The 27,723-nt window shown below is 39.8% G+C and overlaps 2 protein-coding genes across 3 annotated transcripts; both read left to right on the top strand.

The window, feature by feature from the left end:
* On the top strand, positions 1-27,723 carry LOC122655533 (cationic peroxidase 1-like). 2 transcript variants are annotated; one of them, XM_043849723.1, is made up of 5 exons: positions 1-222; positions 1,118-1,309; positions 1,866-2,419; positions 18,413-18,417; positions 23,654-23,665. In XM_043849723.1, the coding sequence occupies exons 1-3, from the start codon at positions 4-6 to the stop codon at positions 2,415-2,417; spliced, it is 963 nt and encodes a 320-aa protein (XP_043705658.1). In that variant the 5' UTR covers positions 1-3; the 3' UTR covers positions 2,418-2,419; positions 18,413-18,417; positions 23,654-23,665. The 2 variants fall into 2 exon arrangements, with proteins under 2 accessions (XP_043705658.1, XP_043705660.1); XM_043849725.1 differs by lacking the exons at positions 18,413-18,417; positions 23,654-23,665 and adding an exon at positions 27,690-27,723 and having other exon boundaries at positions 1,866-2,416.
* LOC122655536 (cationic peroxidase 1-like) lies at positions 25,627-27,682 on the top strand. The gene is made up of 3 exons (XM_043849728.1): positions 25,627-25,848; positions 26,711-26,902; positions 27,131-27,682. The coding sequence occupies exons 1-3, from the start codon at positions 25,636-25,638 to the stop codon at positions 27,680-27,682; spliced, it is 957 nt and encodes a 318-aa protein (XP_043705663.1). The 5' UTR covers positions 25,627-25,635.

The following is a 27,723-nucleotide window of genomic DNA, read 5'->3' as shown; positions in this document are numbered from 1 at the left end:
GTCATGGCTTCTTCTTCTTCTTCCTCATTTAGCATCATCACCTTCTCTGTGTTTCTGGTTCTCGTTGGGATGGCTTCTGCTCAGCTATCATCTACTTACTATAGCTCTTCGTGTCCCAATGCCCTCTCAACCATCAAATCTGCAGTGAACTCTGCGGTGTCCAGCGAAAGTAGAATGGGCGCTTCCCTTCTCCGTCTACATTTCCATGATTGCTTTGTCAAAGCAAGTCCCTTTCTCTCTCTCTCTAGTATTTTCCTTTACTTTCTTCTGCATGAAGAATAGGGTTAAGTGTGTGTGTGTGTATTTTGAGTTTATATTTACGTATACTCTTTGATAATATAATTTCATTCAAAGAATAGAGTTAGTTTGAGATGGAAAAAGCAACATCAACTTGAACTACCACAGCTGGATCTTTGTCCCCTCCAGTTTCTTGTTGTCCGGTACAGTTCCTCAATGTCTGTGATAAGGAGGGTGCAATGATCACCCTACCCCTTCCCAAACACTCTGCCAAATGGGGTCCACCCCCTTATTACAGGCACTGCACTCAGGAACTAGAGGAGATAATTTTCCCACGATGGTTTCCTCCTTATTCATGAACTCTTTTTCTTACATATATATAGTAAAGGAAAAAAAGCGACCCTCTTACTTCTCTTGTATTATACTCCATCCCGCACCCTCATTGATGCCACCCATTGATTTACAGCGCGTGAGCGGTATGCCAATCCCTCTCTTGTTAGTATCTCTAGCCATGACCATGCATTCCCACGGACATACGTACTTGTAATCTTGCATAGAATTAGAAGTGGGTTCTAACAAAAATTCTTGTGGGCCCACCCTTAGAGAGAGAGAGAGAGAGATTTATACGGAATCAAGAGAAATCGGAAGGATTTGATTGATAATAACTTATGGTCAATACTCAATAGGAATTCGTGGAAAAATAAACCAAAGTTTCAAACCTCCAATTTCATTTTGACCAATACTATCAAAAAATATATATTGTCGGTGTTTTTATAGGGTCAATCTTCCTTTTTTTGTGTTGGTCTTTACGTAATTGTGTATACGTTTTTACACTGGAAGAGATATTGACAGCATGGAATTGTACGTTTATGTGCCACAGGGTTGCGATGGATCTATTCTGTTGGACGACACCTCTACCTTCACCGGAGAGAAGACGGCCAACCCAAATAGCAATTCACTTCGAGGTTTCGATGTCATTGACACCATCAAATCCCAAGTTGAGACCCTCTGCCCTGGCGTTGTCTCCTGTGCTGATATTGTTGTTGTTGCTGCTCGCGACTCCGTTGTTGCTGTAAGCCCTTACCCCTATCATAGCCCATACTCATCTTAAGATACTTTAGTTGGGATGTCCCTGTACGTGGGTATTGACGTGGAGTATGAGATCAAACTCGAAAATTTTTAGTTAAACTGAAATTTTTTATGTCCTATTCTCGATAAAGTTTCTAACAAGTGTTATGAGAGTTGTGATGTGAAAATTCCCATAGGTTTGATATTCGGCTCCATGTTTGTCTTCTTCTGCATGGGGGAATACTTGGACATCCTCTCCTTAAGGATCCAAATCTTCTACTTTCGCTTGTCCGGTACTATCATGCATCCCACACACAGCAAGGCGGAAAATACCACTTTACCCCCGCTCAGGAAGGGGTAAGGTGGTATTTTCGCTACTCTACCGTGTTTGGGATGCACACGGCAGTACGGGCAGATGAAAGTAGAGGATCTCGATTCTCTCCTTAATGGCTAGCTTTTACAGATGAATTCTACTCCAATTCCCCGAACAACATGTAGTTATTTCCCTCTCTCTTATATACTTGTTATGCAAAGTTAGTTATGGGTTTTGGGGATTGCAGTTGGGTGGGCCCTCATGGACAGTTCAGCTGGGAAGAAGAGATTCAACTACAGCAAGTTTAAGCAAAGCTAACACTAACATCCCTGCCCCAACCTTGAACCTTAGTGGCCTCATCACTGCCTTCTCCAACAAAGGTTTCACTGCTAAAGAAATGGTGGCTCTCTCAGGATCTCACACAATAGGCCAAGCTAGATGCACAAATTTCAGAGCTCGTATCTACAATGAGAGCAGCATTGAAACATCCTTTGCATCATCACTGAAATCGAATTGCCCGAGCACTGGTAATGACAACAATCTCTCACCACTTGACACAACAAGCCCAACTAGTTTTGATAATGCTTATTTCAAGGACTTGGTGAGCAAGAAGGGTTTGTTACACTCTGATCAACAGCTCTACAGTGGTGGCTCTACAGATTCTCAGGTTACCACTTACAGTACAAGCTCTTCCACTTTCTTAACTGATTTTGCAAATGCTATGGTGAAGATGGGAAATCTCAGTCCACTCACGGGGACTAGTGGGCAGATCAGAACCAATTGCAGGAAGACCAATTAGTAGTACTTTGCCTGGTGGGGGTGTGTTAGTAATTAATGGTCTTGGTCATGATTTGAGATGTAATTAATACTTAATAGGAATAAGGATTTATTAAGCTTGTTCTAGTTATATGCATATGGAGACCGATTTGATTGTTTTCCATTTTGGTATCTTTATAGATGTAGAGATTCAGAAATATATTGGTGGATTTAAAAAATCGGATCAAAATTAGCAGAATTAGCCAATTCGACTCGATTAACCCAGTTCTATGTGTACTGATTTCGAGTTATGGCGAGTCAAGGTGAGTTTGACCGGTTCTCGCAAAGTCTGGTTGATTTTGGGCTGAGTCTGATAGATTCCGGGGCATGGTTCCTAATCTGGACTGGGATCGCTCTCTGGATCCGCTGGGTGCAGGTATGGTGGGCTGGGCTGGATTTTGAAAATCATCCAGGCCCAGCTCAAGCATGGGCAGGCCTCACAACCATAGCCCAGCACAGCCCAGGTTCGGCCTGAAAACCCATTTTCGGGGTGGGTTGGTCTGGTTAAGCTCAAAGTAGACATTGATTACACAAATCAGATAATTCTCTTTTCTCTTTCTCCCCCTTTATTGCTTTGATTTGGCACATCTAAAATGAGTAGGACCTCAACTTTTGATGGAGTGATTTGGATAACTATTATATCTTGAGGGTCCTTTGTGGGCTAATCCTCACAAGTTTACAATATGATCAGGGTGAGATGTGCAAAAGTGTCCAATTTTTTTTTTTTTTGGATCGGTATTCAGATAATTAAAATCTCACCCCATAGGTGCCGGAGATAATTAAGTGATGTTTTGTCTTGTTTGAATATTGTTTTTTAACTAGAAATCAGCAAAGAACAATACTAAAAAGAATGATGAAAGATTAGGCCAAAAGCCAAAACGAACCTTTTTACCAACAATCAAACTATCTATCCACCTTCGGTATGGCCATCAGTAGACAAAAAGCCGGACGAAGCAAAAATTATAACTCAGATAAATTTAAACCGAGGGCTTACTTACATGAGCATAAATTATAACTCAGATAAATTTAAACCGAGGTCTTACTTACATGAGCATCCCAACTGATGTCATCTAAAATGAATCCCTGTTGTTCAACCCAACGTGAAGAAGTCCTTGTAGTTGCGACATGTTTAGCAAGTTTATCTGCCACCACATTTACTTCACGAAAACAAAGAGAAATAGAAAACAAAATTCTATCCAAATAACTTTTGAAGAACAACTACTTCTGTGTAAAGCATCAAAGGATTTGTAACAACTGAAAGTGAATCACACTCCACCCATATTCAATTCAACACTCATTGCAATCTTAATTGCTTCAAAAAAGCTGCAAATTCTACCCAATAATTAGGGGAGATACCTTCATATTTTGAGAAACACCGAAAGGGAGGGGCATCCTGGTAATCCCTAAAGATTCCCCCTGCCCCTAATTGTTTAGGGTTCCCCAATGAACAGCCATCAATGTTAATCTTTACAATGCCAAGATTGGGTGAGCCAAAAATATTTTTGTGATCATTTGAGGGGGAGGATTAATACTTAATCAACTCACAAATAGATCTTACTTACATCGGAACAAGCACCGAGAACTCCTATAAAGATTATATAGAATAGATTTCACCACCATACTCGACCCTCTTGAGCTATTATCAAATCTTCTACGGTTTCTCTCCTTCGAGATCTGGTACGGAGCAAATAAGAGAGAAGCCAACTAGAACTTCTTTAAGAAGTGATGTGACACTAAAAGTTAGTTCCATGGTGGACAGCAAAATATTTCCTAGACTCTATTAAATGGCGGGTCACACACTGCTACAGGGAGGCAAACTCAGCAGCGGACGCCCTCGCAAACTTGGCAGCCAAGAGGAAAACAACATGTTATTGGAACTCTACTCCAAGCTTCATTGCTAACACTGTTGGCAGGGATGCTCTTGGGCAACCTAACTATAGATTTCAGTAATGTGTTGAGTCATTAGTATGCCAGGATCTTTTGAATCGCTAGTTTTTTCCCCTTTGGTTGGTTAAAGGCTATTAGCTATATTATTTATGTTTCATATTAATACAAGTTGCTGACCATTAGCAAAAAAAGTTCCACGGATGGATGACACGTGGCAAGTCTTGAAATCGGTTCATAAAGGAGCAGGGTTCGATATTGATTCATGGAAGTCTTTAGAACCCAGAGTGGCCAGCCCACTATTCCATGACATGTGAAGCCTACGTCTAATACACGTCAGGACGCTGCAGGCTTTCAATCATTCAACATTGAGAAATGGGGAATGGACCTCCGTTGTCCAAATATCCATTACATCCCATCTCAACGTGTCAAGTCACTCTATAAATCGACAACATTTAATGAAGGCATGCTTAAGGGGATATGATACCCACCGAATAGGTTGATTATCTTCAAACAAGCAACTTTACATTTAAAGCGTGCATACATAAACCGAGCAATCTTGGGTCGCACCAAGAACCAAAGTCCCATCATGTCATATCATGGTACATCCTCTCGATTGCCTATAAAGGTAAGCTGAAGACATACTCCAGGTAAGACAGATTGAACTCAATCCACCATTTTAGAACCAGTTCTTGATGTAACTCAACCAAGGTGAGGAACCCTAATTTGGTTCTATGTTTCTTCTCGTACCAATCTCTCCATCTTGATTAACTACCCTAGAAACTGACTTTGGCATTGGAGGATTACATCGGGGCCAGCTCTGGTTCACCTCTTGTGTCTTCTTTCTCTTTTGTAGCCCGACACATCTGACGGTGTGTGTCATCCCTTCAATTTTCACCCGCAACAGTTTGGCACCCACACTGTGGGGATCTGTCCTCATAACCACCTTCCTTAAATCCTTGAGAGGTTAGTGTAAGAGAAAAAACATGGTTCGAAGCAGGGGGCAATAGGCATCCTCTTGACAAACCAATAACAGCCAAACCAGGAGAGAACCGGACCTTGTCACTCAAAACTGTACTGAAATCCATGCGAATAATATTCATGCTACCGAAACTTTTCTTACCAACACTGTTCCAAATCATGAAGCTCCGATAACCTGTGCAGAGTTTAATCAGCTCGACCAATGACTTCATTATATCTCAAAGACTCATAAATAGATCTAACTTGCACCAGAACAAGTGCCAAGAGCTCTTGAAGGTTATATAGAATAAATTTCACCACCATATGCATTCCTCCTTATAATTTTTTTTTTCCTATTAATATACTTTTCCTTATCTTTAGCAAAAAAAAAAAAAAAAAAATCACTACCATACTTGGCCCTCTTGAGCTATTATCAAATCTTCTACAATTTCTCTCCATCTAGATCTGGTACGGAGCAAATAAGAGTGAAGCCAACCGGATCTTCTTTAAAGGGGTCACCTCATATCAATTTGCGTTTCCACCAAGAGAAGAGGTCTTATTTGAATATCTCTAAGCTAAAATCATTTTCTTCAAACAGGAGGGATAGTTCTTTGTTCTTAAATTGTCCATTACTTTCAACTGAATGAACTTAAAATATATGTAGATCAATATACGTTGTGTTGCTCTAGAGTTAAGGGTATGTTTTAATTGGCATACTTGCGTTCTTTTGCATGCTCTAGCTTCGAGCTTTGGGCAGTCAAGGGCAAACCTTCTCATGGACTTCATTTTTCTGAAATATGGAGATCTATGTGGATGACGTGCTCATCAAAATTCTACAGGCAAAAAACCACATAGTAGACCTTGAAGAAACCTTCTAGGTGTTGAGGAAGTACAAGATGAGGCTAAACCCGACAAAGTGTGCATGCGGAGTCACATCAGGCAAGTTCCTTGGGTTCATGGTGTCCAAATGCAGCATTGAAGCCATTCCTGCCAAGTTACAAGCCATAACATATATGACTCCACCGAGGAACAAGAAAGAAGTTCAAGAGTTGACCGGGCGCAGAGCTGCTCTTGGCAGATTTATATCAAGCTTGGGCAATAGATGTTTACCATTCTTTAAGTCTTTGAAGGGAGAAAAAAACTTTGAATGGACAGAGGCATGCCAAACGACTTTTGACCAATTGAAAGAATACCTAGCTAGGTCCCCACTGCTCATCAAACCAAACCAGGGAGATGAGCTACAGATATACCTAGCAGTAAGCCTAATAGCAATTAGCGCGGTGCTAGTGAAAGAGGAAGAAAAAGTACAAAGGCCTATCTACTACATCAGCAAAGTGCTCTTGGTTGCAGAATCCAAATACCTTAGAAAAGAGAAACTAGCCTACGCACTAGTCACGGCAGCTCGGAAGCTCAGAACATTCCAGGCACACACTCTCAAATTAATAACTGACCAACCCCTGAAGAAGATACTGCAAAAGTCGGATGCCTCGGGACGGTTTGTCTGATGGTCAGTAGAGTTGGGAGAGTTCGAAATCCAGTACCATCTAAGAACAACTATCAAACCACAGGTACTGGCAGACTTTGTGTTTGAGTGCACTTTACTAGAAGAATCATCCCCGATAGGAGTAGAGGAAGAAAACAAACAAGGTGTGGAGCAGGTCTTATTTTAACTAGCCCTGAAGAATTTACCGTGCAATACGCACAAAGGTTCGAGTTCTAAACCTCGAACAATGAAGCTGAATATGAAGCATTGCTAGCAGGGCTTAGCTTTCCTAAGACGATGATAGTTCAAAGATTACTCGTCCACAGTGATTCCCAACTCGTGGTCAGATAGGTCAAAGGAGAGTATGCATGAGGCAAAAGAGCCCAGTATGCTGAAATACTTGAACCAGGTACGCGACATGTTATCACAGTTTTTACATTTCCAAATTCAACTCCAACCCCTTACTCTTTGTTTTTCAGGTTTCGTGGATTGCTCATGAGGAAGACGATAGTTTTTGCTGAGCAAAAGCACCTATTACAATTGCAAAGAACAAAAACTCTATTGTTCCGCGCAACTAATAAGTATGCACGGATCCTCAGCTGGATGAAACAGAGCTTAGGGGATCGAGAATAGAACTTGGTGCATGAGCACTGAGCATGGTTGATATTGTGCTCGGGCATTAAAACTATCCTCCCTTAGCCCAAGCCTGGACTAAGGGAATGGGGTCAAATGATCGGGCCATAAATATTCATGGAAAGTGATATTTAATTTATGTTTTTAATTTAATATTCATGATTAAATTGACCACACTTTGTGATTTTCTATGATTCCAGGCAAACGATGGCAACCCGATTATTTATTGGTTTTAGCGGTAATTACGTGTTTAAAATATTTACGAGCCTTCAAGGAGTCGACATCAACGTTGCACGGAGATGATATAAGCATGAGAAGTCGGTTTAATTACAGGCCGGATTTGGGTTAAGAAGTTATGGGGAAGAAGATATGAAGAAAGTAATTAAATGAAAGTTGAAGGGCAAAATGGAGATTTGAAGAGGGGGAACCATGCTGCCCACGGTTTCTCTCTCCCATTTCTCCTAAAAATCCAAAAAGCTAATCTCTTCTCAATCTCCCCTAAAATCTCTCTCGTCTCTCACATGTTGTCCACTTCCCATCTTCCCTCAACTGTTTTGAAATCTCTCTCTCTCATTCCACTTCTGTTTCCCATCTTCCTAAAATCCCACTCTTTCTAAAATCTCTCCTCTCTCCCTAAAAGCCCTCCACGGTCCAATCTCTCCCATCTCTCACTCTCTCTCTCTCTCCAATCCCCACACGATTCTCTCTATCCCCATCTCACTCTATGATCCTATCTCTCCAAAACACGCACTCTATCTCTCTCTCTTACGGTTCTCTCTCTCTCTCTCTCCCTCTCCCCAAAAAAATCCCAATTTCTCTAAAAATCTCTCGGGGCTGTTTTCTCTCTCACGCTCTCTTTGGATTATATGATTTATTTTTATCTCTCTCAACCATCTAAGATCCAGCATATAGAAGCCCCTTCCATCGTTCCATTATTCTTCTTCTCTTTCCAATCCCTTTCTCCTCCATGGGTTTTTCTGGATAGCATTGCACAGAATTAGCACCATCACAAGTTGTCACATCATCATCTCTCCAGCTATTGCCTCCATCAACATTGCATCACTGACCTCCTGCGTATCACGTTCCATGGAAGATCACCGTTGTTGCCCCCGGTCAATTAGCACCATGAGTAACTAAATTCATTTATGTTTTCAGGTGTAAACGAATCTAGTTTAGAGAATTTGCTTTTGTGATTCATCTTCTTTATTCAAGCAATGGTATTCTTGTGATTGTAATTGAAACCGATGATAATCTATAACTAATCGAACCAAACATGCTAAGTCAAAAGCGAAAGACGATAGTGGTCGACAAGATAGGTTATAACTTGGTCGAATTGCGATTTATCACTCTGTGGTGTCGTTAGGCTTGTAGCTGTAATGAACCGTAAGTGTATGTCATAAATTAACTAATGAATCAATGTGGATTCGAAACCTGAAGACAGTTTTCTTTCATCGTTTTCTTCTTCTTCATCAATTTTGATTTGCTCATTAGTACATAGTTTAATTTTTAATTGCATTCTAGATAATTGTTTTTGAAATCATTTTACATCATCTTAAGTAACTTAGCCTTCCAGTTCCCCATAGATTCGATCCTTTCTTACCATTGTCCTAGCAGTAATTTAGGGTTTTTTAAAATTTTTTTTTTTTTATCTCTAAACGACAAGATCAGCAAATGATGTATGCAATTATCTATGGCCAATGGATATGCACCATGTGGCATCTTCAAATAAGCACACAAACAATCAACCACGTGATCAATAAGGACTCTCCACAAGCGGAAGCAAGGAGAAAAGGAAGTAGCCCATCGAATTAGGGATTCAATCTCTATCAAAATTCTTGCCGTTTCTGAGTTACTGTATCATCAAGGGACCTACACCATGAACCATACATATATATATGGAGGTCAGGGCGTGAGGCAAGGTATCTTGAACAATTCTTCTATTTTTCACTATTCGTCCTACCAGCATTACTGTCTTGATCATCGGAGAGTCACCCCGGAGATCAACTCCGACCCCTTACTCTTTGTCTTTTAGGCATCATGGATCGTTCGTGAGGAAGACGATAGTTTCTGCCGGAAACGATTAGATTCGTCTAAGAAATAAAGTTAGAAAAATCTAAGAAGTGAGCTTAATAGGAAAATTAGAAACATTTAAGAGAAATAACATGTTGGGCCATACTGCTAAAATAGGCTAATCAAATTTTAGAGATGGTCTATGAGTGGATATTCCTAAATCTAAACTACTAGTCTATCAAATCATCTATCCGATGGCTGACAAGTGGCAAGTGTGATGGAAAAGGGTTCCCAATATAAGCATAATGGAGACGTTTAAGCTTAGGTTATAGCATTATTATTTAATTTTTTAATCTACACGTTTAGTGCACAACTCAACTCAACTCAACTCAGCTTTGCTTTATCCCAATTAATGGGGTTGGCTACATGGATCCTTTCCCTTACAACGTCTCTTAAAGTCATTTTAGGCCGTTTATCAAAAAAAAAAAGTCATTTTAGGCCTCCCCCTCCCCCCCCAACTCTTATAACTCCTCAATCTTAATCAATCACTCTACCATACTAGAACATCTAAAGGCCTCCGTTGCACATGTTCACGCCACCTAAAACGATTTTCTCACAATTTATCATGTACCAGAACTGCTCCTAAATTAGCTCTAATTTGTTCATTACTTACTTATTTTAACCTTTCTAGTGGGCCTGTTGCTCTGTGCTATGCCTGATTGAAATGGCTAAATCATCTCCCATGTAATTACTCGAATTTGCAGGAGAGTCTTTCTATGCTTGATGAGGCTTGGTATCATAGCAATCTCAGTTAATGGTTGGTAAAATTTATTTTATAGCTAACCTTCTGTTTTTTGTTTTTGTATTGGAGTTGTGTTCTCCTTGCATTTTCTTTATCTGATCTAACTTGATTCACTCTATTGTATGGTTTTAGGAATTGGGATTGGGTCCATCGAACCGACTGCTCAGATTGGAATCAGTTGTGCCCACCCGATTCCAGGCAATCTAGATCATATCGGGTTTTTTTGCCGATTCTTCCCAATTCATGGCTAGTTCTTCGCAATTTGGATTGAAATCGACAGCCGCTAATTCGGGTTCTGATTCAAATTTCTCAAAAACTCTACATTGTCTTGTGATAAGGACAGGCAACCCTAGATAAGTGAGACCCCCCCCTTCTCTTTGCATAAGGACCCATAAATAGACTTGAATCTTCTACTCAAAAACAAAAAATAAATTCAACAATTTGGGCTCTAACTGGGCCTTACTCTCCTAAGTCAATTATGAGTGAGTGGTGGCAGGAAGAACTTAATAAAACGTTGGAGCGTTGACATTGTTGGCTAATAATTAAACACTACAAGATCTTTATAGTCCATGCGTTACTGAATTATTTCTGCACGTTAATTAGAGCCCATTGACTCGACCGAATCAGCATCAAACCGGGGTTCACGGGCCTGTTATGAGAATGAGACTACTCGATTGCTACCTTTTTTTCCACTTATAACGCGTTGGAAGATTAGTAGTGATTGGGAACTGTTTCTGGAAACAAAGCATACGTTAGAGCCTAAAGTCAGAAGATTGAAGAAAGAAGAAATTAAGCTTTGCATGAGATATAAATTGAATATCCAAAAGAAAGTCCCCATCACCAACGTTGAAATTTCCTTTTTTTTTTGGTAAACCTTTTGTTTTTTTTTTTTTTTTTTTAAATCTTAAAGCCAGCTTTTATTAGATCTTTAAAACCCCCAACAAAATTTCTTTTCAACTGTGATGTCTAGATGAATTAATGATTCTTTCTAATGGAAACCCCTTAATAATCTCAAGACTCGATCTGTAGTAGTTTATAAGTCCAATGAAGTCAATCATGAATTCCGATTCATTCATATAATCTTTTCTGCAGTGCAAAATAAAAAAAACGAAAACCTAAAATGATGCAGAAAAGAATAGAAATTACAAATAAACAATTACATAATGCATACAAAGATTTACGTGGTTCGACAAGATTGTCTAGGTTCATGGTAAGATGAGTTTTGATTACAACTGTTCGTCCTCACACTTCTCTTAAATTCATTGCAAAGAAAGAACCCTCACTACAAATATATAATGAATCTCTATACATACAATTTATTAAAATGCCTATATAGCCCTAAAACATTTTCCTCGGGGGCAACATGGACCCGTTAGCTTATCACGGTCCTAGTCATGAATATTAACGTACAAGATATATAAACCAATTCCTCTTAATGGCCTTTTGGAATCAGTCCACTAATGCAAGCAATGAAATACAAGATAAAATAACCCCAACATATATTACTATAGGGGAGCTCACTAACATAAGGGAAAAGGGTTCAAGTACAACTAGTGTAGGAGTGTATGATCATGTTTTATGAGAGAAACTTCTTATAATATTAAATTCGACCCTAATACAAGTTATGGAGGTATATACTTGTTTACAGTAAAAACAGACAAGAAGAATCTCAGTGGAGATATAAGAAAAGGGTCGGAATTAAATAACAATTCTAAGTAACGAACGCTTTAATAGTGGGAGTAGTTAGGAGCGCATGCATTTGAACCGCCCCAAAAAGATGGGCTTCTGTTGAATCTTTTCCTTTTCCATTTTTATTTTATTTTTGTAAAAAGTATGTAAACTTCGTCAACCTTGTGATAATTAATAAATCATTGTTATACAATAAATAACTAAATACTAGAAAGTCAGAAACAATTAGGGAAAAGTGCATTATGATTAATATTTAATTTATAACATGAATTGGAAAAACCCATGTATAATACGGGTCGCATTTACTTTTTTTTTTGGGGGGTAAAAAGTCGCATTTACTTTCTTGTCAAACCAAAGATAGAAGACCTTGGGAGCACATCTTTTTACCAAACAAATGCGACCATCTTTGCTGAGGTAAACGGACCCGCAAAAGTTCCTAAGCCGATTTAACTGAGAAAGCCCCCGATTCCATTAGAGGTGAGGTCAAACTCTTGAATCCTCATAATTTGCAGCTGGCAAATTCACCTTTAGAATTTGATTGCAAACTGTTTGCAACTCTGGTGATTTGATAGAAGGAAAAACCAAGCCCCATCGTTTATGTGATCAGAAACTTTGGTATTAAAAGATCTTGGCCACATTACATTTTGAGGAATAAGATCACAAGTATGTTGCCCATTCAACCACCGATCATACTGGATATTAATCATCTTCCTATTACCAATAATTCATCTTTCAAACGAATTCACTAACTCCCAAACTTTTCAAAGGCCTGGTAAAATGGAAGACTTCACTCCCTTTTTTAAAAATCCATCTGAGGCAATAAATCTCCCACACAAAAAAGAAGCAAATATGGAGTTATCACATTTAACATACTATGCCAATTTAGCCAGAAGAGATAAATTAAGACGTCGAATACCAAGACCTCTTTTGCTCTTTGGTTTGCACAACTTACTCCACCGAACCGTAATTGCCTTTGTAGAAGAAGCATCTCTGCTCCATATAAAGTTCCTAATCTCTCTTTTCCCAATCCATCTCTGAAAAAATCCTTTCTATCCCCCTGGCAAACCACTCACATGATGATCAACAAATCTGTCCTCTCACTAAGACATGAAAACTGTCCGCTACAGTTGCTACTAACTTTGTACACACTAACACCCTGACTGACCCACCTACGGACTCACCTTTGTGGGAAAAAATTATGGAAACTCAATAACCACCCAAAATTCAAACTTTTCTTTTGGAAAGTCCTTGTAGAAGGGGTCTCTACAAGTGATAAGCTTAGATGGATGGACTCGGTATCACCGCTTTGTCCCTTGTGTATTTTGAACTTGAATCTCAACGGCACATTTTCCTCTCTTGTTGCTATACTAAGAGAATTTGGGCAGTGGGTCCCTTGGGCCTTCGAACTAAATTTATGTTAGGGAATAATTTGATGGCTGCTCTCTCTACCCTCATTGAATTGATCCCCTCTCAAAATCGGAGGCAAACAAGGTTCTTGGCATTATCAGCGTTACCCTCTACTTCATTTGGTAAAGCAATTTGATGTGGTTTTTCATAAAAGGATTTTCTATCCTCACTCAATCATGCAGAAAGTGGACCAATGGCTCAGGGAAAATAAACTCTTTAGCCGTGGGATTATGGATGAGCCCTCGACAGAAATTGAGGGTGATGAGCTTGACACCCCTGAGGAGACTAGGCATAGCCTCGGCTTCTACCAGAACTTTGCCCCTTTTGATTACACCCTCATCATCTCTGATGGAAGCTTTAATATATCCAATTACAAGGGAAGCTGGAGATCTATTACTTTAAGTCCAAACGGTTCTGTGGATTATTGTATGAATTATGGCCATGCAGGTTCAACACAGGAAACAGAACTCAGGGGAATCAAAGAAGTAATCGAAAGGGCACTCCAAATGAATTGTAGGAACTTAATCATATGGACAGACTCTCTGGAGGTGACACGTTGGTTGATGGATACAGAAAAACTCCCCTGGCCGTGGGAATTCTTCCATTTTCTTTTTGATATTCAAACGCTTTTTTCATCTTTTGGGTCTGTAACTATTACTAAACAACCTAGATATCTCATTAGGCTAGCCCATCTGTTGGCCAACCATGCTAGACTAAACAATATGTTTGATCTTTGTGTGTTTGATTTATTTTAATTAATCTATTCCTAATTTCATCAAAAAATCATTACCACTGACGATTTTGGCCATAGTTATACCGAGAAATTATGGACCGGAATGCTACTCATAACTGACTTCACCAGTTCCACGTCTCTTCCAACCATAGATAGTAGTCTTCCCTTCCACCCTGTCAATCTAGTCTTGAATTTATCAACAAGAGGGAGAATAAGGTCTTTTTTTACTCTACCCTTAACCAATTCCACCTCTAGGTATCGAGTTGGAAAACCACACTCAGGAATCTGCAACACTTCTTTAACTCTTTGTTTCCGCTGGTCCGAAATAGAACCCAAAAAGACTTTGCTCTTTTCCAGGTTAATTTTCTGCCTTGAGTAAACTTGATAGCAGTCCAAAAAATTCTTTACCTTCCTTACACTTCTCACATTAGCATTCATAAAAATGAATAAATCATCCGCATACAAGAGATGAGTTGGAGTAAAAATGTTTATGGGTCTGGGAATCCCTTTCACCCACCCTTTCATCCTTAAATTAGTAAGGCCCTGACAAAGCACTTCTTCAGCTAGAATAAAAAGGAGAGAGGACAAGGGGTCTCCCTGTTTTAGCCCTATTTCCACCCCCAAAAAACCAATAGGACCACCATTAATGAGGATTGACACCTTTGTAGACCTCATCATCTGCCTAATCCACTCAATCCAAGTTTGAGAAAAACCAAACTTAAGAAGAACATTGAACAGAAAATTCCACTCCAACGTATCATACACCTTTTGAACATCCAATTTCATGCCCAAAGTTCCCCCACGACATTTGGAAAACATCATGTTTATCAGTTAAGATGCCACACCAGTATTTGAGAAAATTATTGGAAAGCACCTTGTTCTTCAAAGATTAACTTTGAAAGAAGAGGAGAAAGATTGGTCGTCATAATTTTAGGAATAATCTTAAAATATAAATTCCCTAGACAAATCGGCCGAAATTGACCGACTTTTTTAGCATTCTCAACCTTAAGGATCAGAGTGATAAAATTATAATTCACCCCTTTAGTAATGACACCTTCTTTAAAAGAATTTGAGATCGCCAAACATACCTCGGGACCTACAATGTCCTAGCTGACTCTGGAGAAGGTCCTGGAAACCCATCTGGACTAGGGGCGCTTGCTGGGTCCAGATTGAACACCACGGCTTTCACCTCATCCGGAGAAGGTACTTCAACTAACATATTGTTATCCTCTCTCGAGTTTAAGGTCGGTATAAGAGACAGCAGCTCCTCCTTATATACTAATCCACCACTCTTGTAGAATTCTTCAAATAATTAGCCACATGAACACCAATAGTAGAAGGATCATTGAGAACCCCTCTGCTCTCCTTTTGTAAATTCTGTATTACATTCTTGGATCTCTGAATTTTGGCAAATAGATGGAAATATTTTGAACACCTATCCCCAAACCTCAACCATTTCTCCCTAGAATGATCAACCCAAAGCTTTTCCTGCATCAACAAAGCCTTATCATACTCTCGCTTGGCTTGAAGCTCAAGCTCAAATAAATCTTCATTGAAATCTTCCCTCTCAATCCGATTTTGAATTTCCTCCACACACCCCATGGAACATGCAACTTCTACATCCACTTTAGGATGTACCCTCCTAGCCCATTCCCTTAATGGACCCTTGAGATGCTTGAGTTTTTTATCCACATCAAAAATAGGCGTACCCCTCATTGAGGAGTTCCATGATTCCCGAACAACCTCTCTAAAATCAGTATGATCTGCCCAAAACCGCATCATTCGAAAAGGAGCATTTGGAGGGCGGGGTACCTCGTTGCAAGAAACAATGATTGAGGAATGATCTAAATACCCCCCGGGAAGAACACTTTGATCACAACTTGCAAATTTGAGCATCCACTCGTCATTGCCAAAACTTCGATCTAATACTGCACTAGCATTACCCACTCGCCTGTTATTAGACCATGTGAATGTACACCCAGACGAAGGAATAGACACCAAAGAAGCTGAGTCAATCATTGTTGAAAATTCTTTTGATGAACCAACATTAAACCTTCCCAAACCTCGTTTCTCATGTGAAAAAAAAATATAAGAACTGAAATCTCCCAAAACCAACCAAGGACAATTCATTCCAAAAATAGAGACTAAGTTGTACCACAACTGGCGACGAATTACCCAGTGACAATTAGCATGCACCATCGAAATGATACATTAATACACCCCTCCAACAACAACCGAACAAGAGATATGTTGATTCAACATTAAAATGACCTTTGGTGACAGCAACAAATCTTTCCAAAAGAACCAAAGGTTCGGATGACCATCTTCCTTTTGATTATATAAGAATTGAGAATTAAAACCCAAGGCTACAAAAAATTTCTTCAAACACTTTAAAGGTTCAATCTTTGGTTCAACTAAACACAAGAAAATTGGATCATGCTCCCAAACAAGTAAAAGGAGGCTTGAACAAGCACGCTTATTCTATATTCCGTGAATATTCTAGAATAAGCACTTCATAGATTTTTATTGGATTGAGTGCTTCTAGTAGGGCGACGAGCAACAAACCCTCCACCTTGATTCTACAAAATAACGTCATCCATCACGGCCAGCTCATGATCCCTCTTATTCTTGCGCCTAGCCCCCTGCTTAATAGAATCTGCCCCAGCCCCAGTACCATGCATCAATTTATTACGATGGACTGCAACAAAAGGAACAGTAGAATCATCCACTACCTTAGGAATTGAGAGATCATGATGAACGATAGCCACTCTTGCATTATCCCTACTGGACACTGTAATGGGAGAAACATGCACCTCTATGACACCTTATGCAGCCTCTAAAACCACCTCAAGGTGGCCTCCTACATCGTCAAGATCCATAGAAAATGGGTTATCAAAAAACCCCATAGCTCCATGATCCAAATCTTCTGGGTCATCACAAACTCTAACCGACCCATGGTCCATACCCATAACCTCTTCCCCGCGTTTGGTTGCCAAACCATCAGAATCCTTAAAAATATCCCTTTCCTTATTAACACGATAGACCTGATCATTAGTTCCTAAAAATAAGGCAGTAGATAAGCACACGTGAGTTTGAAAAGAGGAAGGGACTAAGTCCATCTCACCAGAATCGTTGGACAATCCATCTCCTCTCAAAGACTTGCATTGGATTTCAACCACCTTTACCATAATTGTCTATCTAAAATTGTGGAGAATCCCCACCATCTCCAACCAATCTCCTACAATCCGCATTTTAACCAAAACCGCTTCGTGTTGCATCGAGAGTCTTTCCAAAGAAGGACTTCTCTCCACCTCAGCACCTTCCAAACCTGAATCTCTCTCCAATCCCGCCCCTTCTGGTGGAGCTCCATGCCGGAGACGAGGTCTCCACTCTTTCCGGCGGCAAGCTCTTATTCCATGCTCCTGTACATAGGTGGCACAAGAAATCTCTGGAGCAACCTCTTTCTCCTTCTCCCTTTCCACACAAACATCCGCTCGATGACCATACCGGCGACAAACAAATCAATGAGATGGAGGGTCTTCAAAAATCACCTGCCGTTTAAAAGCAAAAGAATCCAACGATCCCTCCTGTTCTCGTTCAACAAACAGCTTCTCCACGTGTGGAAGTACATCATCGATATCAACACAAATTCTTGCGAAGTGATCAAAATGTGAGAATTTGGTTTTCCTATCAATAGAAGCTGGTCTTCCAACCGCATTCGCCATTGAAAGAAGGATATCCTCATGCCAGTACTCCTATGGCAAATCCGGGAACCAAATCCATGTAAGATGTTAAAAATCTGAACAAAAAAGGAGAGGACAGAAAGAAGGCCTCGAGTCGAACGAAATCATTCTCATCCTAAGGCAGCATTTGCACCCTCCTAATCCCGCAAAGGGTTGCAAAGCAAACCCCGCCTCCCAAGATAAATCAGCGGACTCGTATCGGGCTGCGTGGACAAGTAACACTCGTGAAGCTATCGAGATATTTTGATCATCCGGATCGAGAGAATTCGTGGCCCATTTATAGGCCCACAAGGCCTGTTCGGATGGGTCACACCCATTGGCTCATATGACTTGACCTGACAGGTCATGACTATTGGGCTGGGCTCCCTTGGCTGTTCGTGTGGGCTGCAACTCTTGGGGTCAATGTTAAACCAAGGGTTGCACTCCCTCTTTGATTTAAGTGCAAAGTGCGCCATCAAAGCGCCACATTGCGCCTCACGCACACGCACGCGCATGCGCACGCTGCAGCGTGCGCGCTCGGACGGGTACCGTCCTCGTTCGCAAGTGCACCGTACAATCTCTTCTAACATTACATGTGATAATAATAACTACTTACTACTAACACATGTAAATCCAATGAGCTTTCCTTTCATAGCCGATGTGGGACTAAAAGTCCACATCAATATTTTGAAAAATTCCAACAATTTCCCCAATTTTTAAAATAATTGAGCCTCGACTCAATAAACTCTCTCGTACTTCTAAATCATACTTACATAAAGGTGTCTTTCGACTTGAACCTTTATGTTGTCAAAATACATTAGTACTTGTCAAAACGAAGTAGCCGTAGCCTTGAACTTAGAATTTTATAGCGACAAATCTAATATACTAGACATATGACTTACTTGAACATAGTTTCAATAACACCCGCACATTTATGGCCTTGTGCTTTCATCTTAGGTTTTCATAAGTGCCTTAGAGACAAGCTTTGAATCTCGCAGAGCCCCACTTCCCGCACTTATATAGGTGAATCTAATAAAATGCAATTGTATGACTTGCATTTCCTATAAGGCATAGACTCATTGAAGGACTGATCCTACCCTCGACGGTTTCTCCATACAAACATGCACTACCTTGAGATGTCAAGAGATCTTATCTCTACTAGTTGAGTGCATAATCGGTTATTACTACAAGTGTTTTTCCATTGAACTAGTTGACTAGATGTTGGTCTAGTGTCTAGTTGGTTTCCACTTGCGGGTTACCTCTCATTTAAAAGCTTTAAACCCATCTCCTGGAAGTCTTCCATACCACATCCCTACCCAGGCCTTTTGTAAAGGGATTAGCCAAATTTTCCTTTGACTTTACATAACTAATAGTCACAACTCCTTTGATGAGTTGTTCTCTTACATAACTATGTCTTAAATCGATATGCCTTGACTTTCCATTGTAGACTTTATTATAAGCCCTTGATAATGTTGCTTCATTATCACAAGATATTGATATAGCGGTATTGGCTTAGGCCACGAGAGGAATCTCTGTAAGAGGTCCCTAAGCCATTCTACTTCCTTTACGCCATTGCTAAAGCGATAAATTTAGACTCCATAGTGGAGTGTGAAACTACGAATGCTGTTTCTTGGATCCCCAAGAAATTGATCCTCCACCCAAGGTAAATATCCAACCACTTGTGGACTTTGATTCATCGGATCCTCGTGATCCAATTAGCATCTCGGTATCCTTCTAGTACTGCTGGGAAAATCTTTATAACTTAATGCATAATTCATTGTGCCATTTAAGTACTTAAGTACTCTAGAAACTGCATTCCAATGAATTTGTCCAGGGTTATGAGTAAACCTACTCAAAACACCAACTGCAAAAGCTATATCAGGACGAGTGCACTGCATGGCATACATTAAGCTGCCAATGATACTAGCGTATTCCAATTGAGATATACAATTTCCTTCATTAGAAATTAATCTAATAGAATGATCATATGGGGTAGCAACTGGTTTACAGTCCTTATGATTGAATTTCTTTAATATTTTCTTTATGTAATGAGACTGTGTTAAAGAAATACAATCAGAGGATCTAACAATTTTGATTCCCAAAATTATATTTGCTTCACCCATATCTTTCATATCAAAACACGAAGATAGGAAAGCCTTTGTCTCCAAAACAGTGCTTGTATTAGTACCAAAGATTAACATATCATCAACATATAAACATATTATAACACCATGTCCATTCTTGAATTTAGAATAAACACATTTATCAGATTCATTTATTCTAAATCCATTTGCTACAACCTTTTGGTCAAATTTATCATGCCATTGCTTAGGAGCTTGTTTTAGACCATATAAAGATTTGACTAGTTTACAAACCTTACTTTCCTGGCCTTTCAAAACAAACCCTTCAAAGTTGTTCCATGTAAACTTCTTCTTCTAAATCTCCATTTAGAAAAGCAGCTTTAACATCCATTTGGTGTATAACAAGTTTATTAATCGATGCTAAAGCAATTAACAATCTAACTGTACTAATTCTAGCAACAGAGCATATGTATCGAAATAATCAATGCCTTCTTTTTGCTTAAAGCCCTTTGCTATAAGCCTAGCTTTAAACTTATCAATGGTTCCATCGCTTTAAGCTTTCGCTTAAAAATCCACTTACAACCAATAGATTTAAATCCAGGAGGTAAATCTGTTAAAACCCATGTTTTATTACCCATGAGAGAATCCATTTCATCATTTATAGCTTCTTTCCAAAAAGCGTAATCTTGAGAATTCATGGCTTCTCGAAAAGTCAATGGATCATGTTCAACATTATACACACAAGAATATGTAACTTCATTTCTTTCCTTCTACCAAGAATTGATAGAAATCTGACCAAAGGATTTTTCCACTCTAACTCTTTTACTTCTTCTAAGTTCAACACTCTCATTATTCTCGTAATTTGATTGAACAATATCTTGATCCTCCTTGTTTGTATTTTCATTCTTCCGTTTCCTAGAGAATGAATCCTCAAAGAACTCAACATCTCTAGATTCCAAAATTGTATTTTGGCTAACGGTCTCTGTAGATTCCATCGTTAGAAATCTATAGGCCTTGCTATGTTGGGCATAGCCAATGAAAATACATTCAATTGCCTTTTCACCTAATTTAGGTCTTTTAGGATTAGTTAATCTTACCAATGCTCTACATCCCCATATTTTGAAATATCCAAGAGAAGGTTTTCTCTTCATCCAATATTCATAGGGAGTGATATTAGTCTTTTTATGGGGTATACGGTTAAGTATATGACAAGCAAGTCATTAATGCTTCCCCCATAAATTCTTTGGTAAGTCGAAGTAAGTAAAAGTGTATTCACCATTTCTGTTAGAGTCCTATTTTTCTTTCTCGCTACTCCATTCTCGTTGAGGACTATAAGGTGCCGTTGTTTGATGGATAATTCCATAAACTTCACAAAAATCATCAGTGGAGAAGTATTCTCTTCCCCTATCGCTTCGTAAGATTTTAATCTTACGATCCAATTGGTTTTCCACTTCGGCTTTGTAGATTTTGAATTTCTCCAAAGCCTCATCTTTAGTCCTTAATGTATATACATATGTGTATTTTGAACAATCATCTATAAATGTGATGAAATATCTTTTACCACCTCTAGTTAGAATACCTTCTAATTCACACAAATCGAATGTACTAATTCTAAGAGTTGTGTATTCCTTTCTACTTTCTTAAAAGATTTTCTAGCAATTTTAGACTTGATGCATACGTAACATTTGTCATGACTAGAAGATGTGCATTCGGTAATAAACCTAATTTAACCATATTTCTCATGCACTTATAATTAACATGCCCAAGTCTAGAATGCCATGTATCAAAAGTAGAAACAATGTAAGCGTAAGATGAGTTTTCATTAATCATATTAAATTTATACATCCCGTCAAGCATATCCTTTCCCAACATAAACTCCCCTTTGCACACTATGATGTTCCCGACTCAAACAGATTTTAAATCCATGTTTGTCAAGCAAGCTTACTGTACATTAAGTTCTTCCTAATATCAGAACATGAAGTACATCATTCAAAGTAAGCTTTTTCCCGGATGTGAGATTCGAAACCACTCGTGCCTTTACCTATGACCTTAGCGTTGAAGAATTTCCCATAAAGAGATCTTGTCCATCCGCTATAGGTTCATAAGCTTTGAACAAATTTTTTGTTCTTGGCAACATGTTTGGTTGCACCGAATCGATCCACCATTCCTCATCATCACCCACTTGCATATACCTCGGATATCATAGCAGCCCGGCATCATTGTCAACCATGTTGGCTTGGTCCTTTTGTTGCTTCTCCTTGATATAAACTCTGCTGTTTCTTGAAATGACCGGCTTTTCCGCATTTCCAAGCAAGCCGCTTTGGGGTTAATAAATGTACTCTTTTTCTTCTCGAAAATGCTGTTGCCTTTCCCATCATACTTTCTCTTCTTGCCCTTAGAAGATGCATTTTCTATGACATGAGCTTTTGGAGATTTTTCCTCCAATTCAAGTTTATCCAGGTTGCGAGAATTCTCTTCAACTTGGATATACTTAATCAACTCTTGCATAGTCATTGCATCCTTCTTCCTGTTTCAACTCTTTCCGACAATCTTTCCAAGCAAAAGGTAACTTTGAAATAATAGATGACACTTGGAAAGATTCGTCAAGAGAATGGCCCTCGAGATGATTTGATTCATGAGATCTTGCAACTCATAGGTTTGTGAAATAATAGATTTATCTCCTATCATCCTCGTAATCAAACAACTTACTTATAAGAAACTTCTTGTTGCCAAGATCCTCAATTTTGTACTTTTTGTCGAGATCCTCCCATAGTTCTCTCGACGTGCGTCCTCAAATTTGGGCTCATACACATCATAAAGTGTGTTTGATAACCCATTGAGGATGTAGCCCTTGCACATGAAGTCGTCTTGCTCCCACCTCTCGGCGCGCCAGTACTGCACACGTGTCTCTCCATTTGAAGCTTCTGCAGTGGTGTCCTGCCGGTGTCGGTGCTCACGGCTTCTCTTCGTTCGAGACATGAGCAAGTTTCAAAGCGTTGAGGAAGAAATACATCTTCCCTTTCCAACGTTTGAAAAATGACCCATCAAACTTCTCAAGTTTGCTTATCTCGCTCCTGTGTATCTTCATGATTGCAGTCTCCTCCATTGAACAAATACTGCCTTAAGATTGTTAGAAATCAACAAAAAGGAGAGGACAGAAAGAAGGCCTGAGTCGAACGAAATCGTTCGTCCTTAAGACAGATTTGCACCTTCCTAATCCTGCGAAAGGGTTGCGCAAACCCGCCTCCCAAGATAAATCAAAGTGACATTATCAAGCTTGCGGGACAAGAAACACGTGAAGCTATCGAGATATTTTGATCATCCGGATCGAGAGAATTCGTGGCCCATTTATAGGCCCACAAGGCCTGTTCGGATGGGTCACACCCATTGGCTCATATGACTTGACCTGACAGTCATGACTATTGGGCGGGCTCCCTTGGCTGTTCGTGTGGGCCGCAACTCTTGGGGTCAATGTTAAACCAAGGGTTGCACTCCCTCTTTGATTTAAGTGCAAAGTGCACCATCAAAGCGCCACATTGCGCCTCACGCACACGCACGCGCACGCGCACGCGTACGCGTACGCGGTCGGACGGGTACCATCCTCGCTCGCAAGTGCACCGTACAATCTCTTCTAACATTACATGTGATAATAATAACTACTTACTACTAACACATATAAATCCAATGAGCTTTTCTTTCATAGCCGATGTGGGACTAAAAGTCCACATCAATATTTTGAAAAATTCCAACATAAGACGATGGGTAATGGTTTGTTCATTAACATTAAAGTCCTTCCTCCAATGTTGAAAACGAAGCAATTGTCCATCCACCCATACTGGACCATGTTTCCAAATTGCCGCCATGTCCACCTCACAAGCATAACAGAAAAGAACAAACCCTTTCCCCAATGATTTCAACACACTGCCTTCCTTCAGCACCCACAAAGCAGCAACATACTCCCGTAGTTTATCCATGGATGTGAATCTAAAGTTAACCCGTCCTAATAAGGCAAAACAATGCAACTCCACCTATGATTGGTACGCCACTTGTGGAATCTTTATTCGAGTAAGGTTCCCACCCTTTACTGCAGTAGCTAGATTATATCCACCGTCGGCAAGGAAGCTTTTCCAACAGCAGCCGTATAAGACTTTCTTGGCAAGGCTGAAGGCTTATAACCAGTTCCACCTTCCAACTCCACACCATGGACAACATTCTCCACAGCCGCCTGAGAAGGCAACCTTACAAAAATAGTCAGTTATTGATCTTTGTCTGCGAGGTGGGAGCACACCACTCCGTCCGTTAGGGTCTTGAGCATCACCGTAAACCACCCCATTCGCGAGAGTTTCTCTCTCCTCAAACATTCTCCTCAACCCCCCTTCAAACTCTTCTATCTGTCTCTGGGACCATCTTGAGGATTACTGCATTTTAGTTTATTCTTGTGATGAAAAAGAAGGGAAAGGAAGAGAGGAAGAAATGAACTTATTATTTATCCTTGTCAAAAATGGGTTAAAAGATCATTTGTATTAAAGAATAAAGAAAAGAATGTATAAGAAGAATGTTCAAAAAGCCGAGAAACACTACAATCTAACCAAGAAAAGTCCTATCACCTACGATATTGCCATCAATGACAGAAACAATCAGATTACACTAAACAGACTATCTAGAGATGAAACGGAATCTCGGCCTACGTGCAAGGGGAAGCGTTTGCATTTGAGGCCTGTCAAGGCTAAGCCAATGGGAACTAGGAAGAGAATAGACATTGGTTGGTCGTGTTCATTTTTGTAATCCCTAATGCGCAAGATCCTCATTTTGGCTTCACTGTAGCTAGACTTTGATTTCATATTAAAATTTAGAATTGGGAAGGTTTCAAGCTTGGGGAATTTGCCAAACATCCCTTAAAACCTAAATTTAAGGAATTCATATTACGTTGGTTTAGTGAAACAACCCTACCAGGTCACAAAAAGAAAGAACCCAACAATGATAAACCATAACAAAAATTCCATTATACATATTTCGTTTGATAAAATTGGAGATAACTTTTGTATTTCAATAGCTCTAAACTTAGTTGGATCAAGCTAAGAACACCGAACATATTTCATTTATATAATTCTATTTTGTCTTTTACCATCAAAAAAATAAAAAAATAAAAAAAATTAATTACAACCAGCCACCGTTTTGGTTGACCAAGGCTAATGAGAAAGATGCTTCCATACGGCGCAGCGTTCACATTCTTCATATCTCAACAACCCAACAATGATAATTAAACTAGAAAATTACCCAAATGCCATTCTTAGCCTCTTCTTGGTTGAAGAGCTGCAAGGCCATCCATATACTAGTAGTAAAGGGTGTCAAAAGTTGGCCCAAACCGATGAAACCAAATTGAATCGATCAAAACCGGGTTGAACCAAAATCGATATCAGCTTATATATTGAATCATGTTTTGGATTGGAATTTTGTAACATTAAATCCAAATAGGATCGCAACGAACTGATCTTAAAAAACCGGACCAAAACTGAATCCAAATCGATAAAACCCAATAAAAAACCGATACTAGCCTGAAATTCATAAATCAAAATACATTATGTTGTATACTTAAAAATATATTTATGGGAATTAGTTTTCTCTCTCTCTCGCATCCTCTTGTCACACACTCGCAGTTTGTCGATTGTATAAATAGAGGGAGTCTGAGGTACTAACTACACAACGGAAGCTCGATCTTACTTTCTGGCTTCTTCTTCATTTCCTTCACTGCTTTCATTCTCTCTGAGAGTAGTCAAAGACTCTATCTAATTCAGTCATGGCTTCTTCTTCTTCCTCATTTCGCATCACTCTCTCTGTGTTTCTGGTTCTCTTTGGGATGGCTTCTGCTCAGCTATCCTCTACTTACTATAACACTTCATGTCCCAACGCCCTCTCAACTATCAAATCTGCAGTGAACTCTGCGGTGTCCAACGAACGTCGAATGGGCGCTTCCCTTCTCCGTCTACATTTCCATGATTGCTTTGTCAATGCAAGTCCCTCTCTCTCTCTCTCTCTCAATAGTGTTTCCCTTTACCTTCTTCTGCATGAAGAATAGGGTTAAGTGTGTGTGTGTGTTTTGATAACTATAGTGCACAAAGGAAATTATGAAGGGCAAAGGCTGGCCACGCCGCGCCTGTATACCGCAAGCTACTCTCATTGTGTCTATCTCTCTTTCTTTCTTTGAAATGACCCCAAACCCGTCCTGTATAATTTTCAACCTTGCATCCCAAGGGTGATGGAATTCAGATCCTCTCCAATGACATTTATCCACCCGAGTCAATCTCCCACCATCTGTGTGGGGTGTCTCGATCGATCCAGATCATCTACGGCATGGGCTGTCCGTCCTGCTGTGCTGCGCAGACACAAGGTGATGCACATTGACCACCTTACCCTTGCCCGAGCAGGGTTAAGGCGGTCATTGTGCACAGTCTTATATTTGCGCAGCACAGTCAGGGCAGGACAGCCCGCCGTAGAAGATCAGTGTGCTGTCTCGATGCATGCCCGTTGGGCACTCATTGGGTGCGCCTCATTGGAGAGGAGCCAAATCCAATCCAGAGAGACGTATTTGTAATCTTGCAATAGAATAACAATTGGGTTCAAACAAAAATTCTTATGGGCCCTCTTCTAGAGAGAGAGATTTACACGGAATCAAAGAGAAAACAGAAAGATTTGATTGATAGTAGGAATACATGGAAACTTGAACAAACTTCTAATTTCATTTTGACTCTCACTATCAAAAAAATCTATATCGTCGGTGTTTTTTATGGGATGAGGTCAATCTCTTATGTGTTTGTGTTTACGTGTATTTGTTTAAAAGCATGGAATTGGAATTGTATGTTTATGTGTCACAGGGTTGCGATGGATCTATTTTGCTGGACGACAACTCGACCTTCACAGGAGAGAAGACGGCCAAACCAAATAACAATTCAGTCCGAGGTTTCGATGTCATTGACACCATCAAATCCAAAGTTGAGAGCATTTGTCCCGGCGTTGTTTCCTGTGCTGATATTGTTGCCGTTGCTGCTCGCGACTCCGTTTATGCTGTAAGCCCCAACCACCAACATCTTGGCTTTGATACCATTCATTTGTTAAGAATTTTAATGGTTAACTTTTAAGGATGGAAATTCTTGTTTGACCGAGGATTTTCGAATTTGATCTCACAATCAAATAGTACTTGGACACCCTCTCCTTAATGACTAGGTTTTAAAGATGAATTCTACCCCCAATTAATTCTTAACAACATTTAGTTATTTCCTTCTTTGGCATTGCAGTTGGGTGGCCCTTCATGGACAGTTCAGCTAGGAAGAAGAGATTCGACAACAGCAAGTTTAAGCACAGCAAACACTGACATCCCTGCACCAACCTTGAATCTTAGTGGCCTCATCACTGCCTTCTCCAACAAAGGTTTCACTACTAAGGAAATGGTTGCTCTCTCAGGATCTCACACAATAGGTCAAGCTAGGTGCACAAATTTCAGAGCTCGTATCTATAATGAAAGCAACATTGATACATCCTTTGCTTCATCGCTGAAATCGAATTGCACGAGCACTGGTAATGACGACAATCTCTCCCCACTTGACACCACAAGCCCAACTAGTTTTGATAATGCTTATTACAAGGACCTGGTGAGCAAGAAGGGTTTGTTACACTCTGACCAACAGCTCTACAGTGGTGGCTCTACTGATTCTCAGGTTACCAATTACAGTACAAGTTCTTCCACTTTCTTATCTGATTTTGCAAATGCAATGGTGAAGATGGGAAACCTTAGTCCACTCACGGGGACTAATGGGCAGATCAGAACCAATTGCAGGAAGACCAATTAGTAGTACTACTGAGCACTTGTTTTCTAGTTTTTCCTTTTTTT

Source organism: Telopea speciosissima, chromosome 3 (assembly GCF_018873765.1).
Source record: "Telopea speciosissima isolate NSW1024214 ecotype Mountain lineage chromosome 3, Tspe_v1, whole genome shotgun sequence".
In the NCBI taxonomy this organism is placed as follows: Eukaryota; Viridiplantae; Streptophyta; class Magnoliopsida; order Proteales; family Proteaceae; genus Telopea; species Telopea speciosissima.
This window is presented reverse-complemented; position numbering and strand designations above follow the sequence as displayed.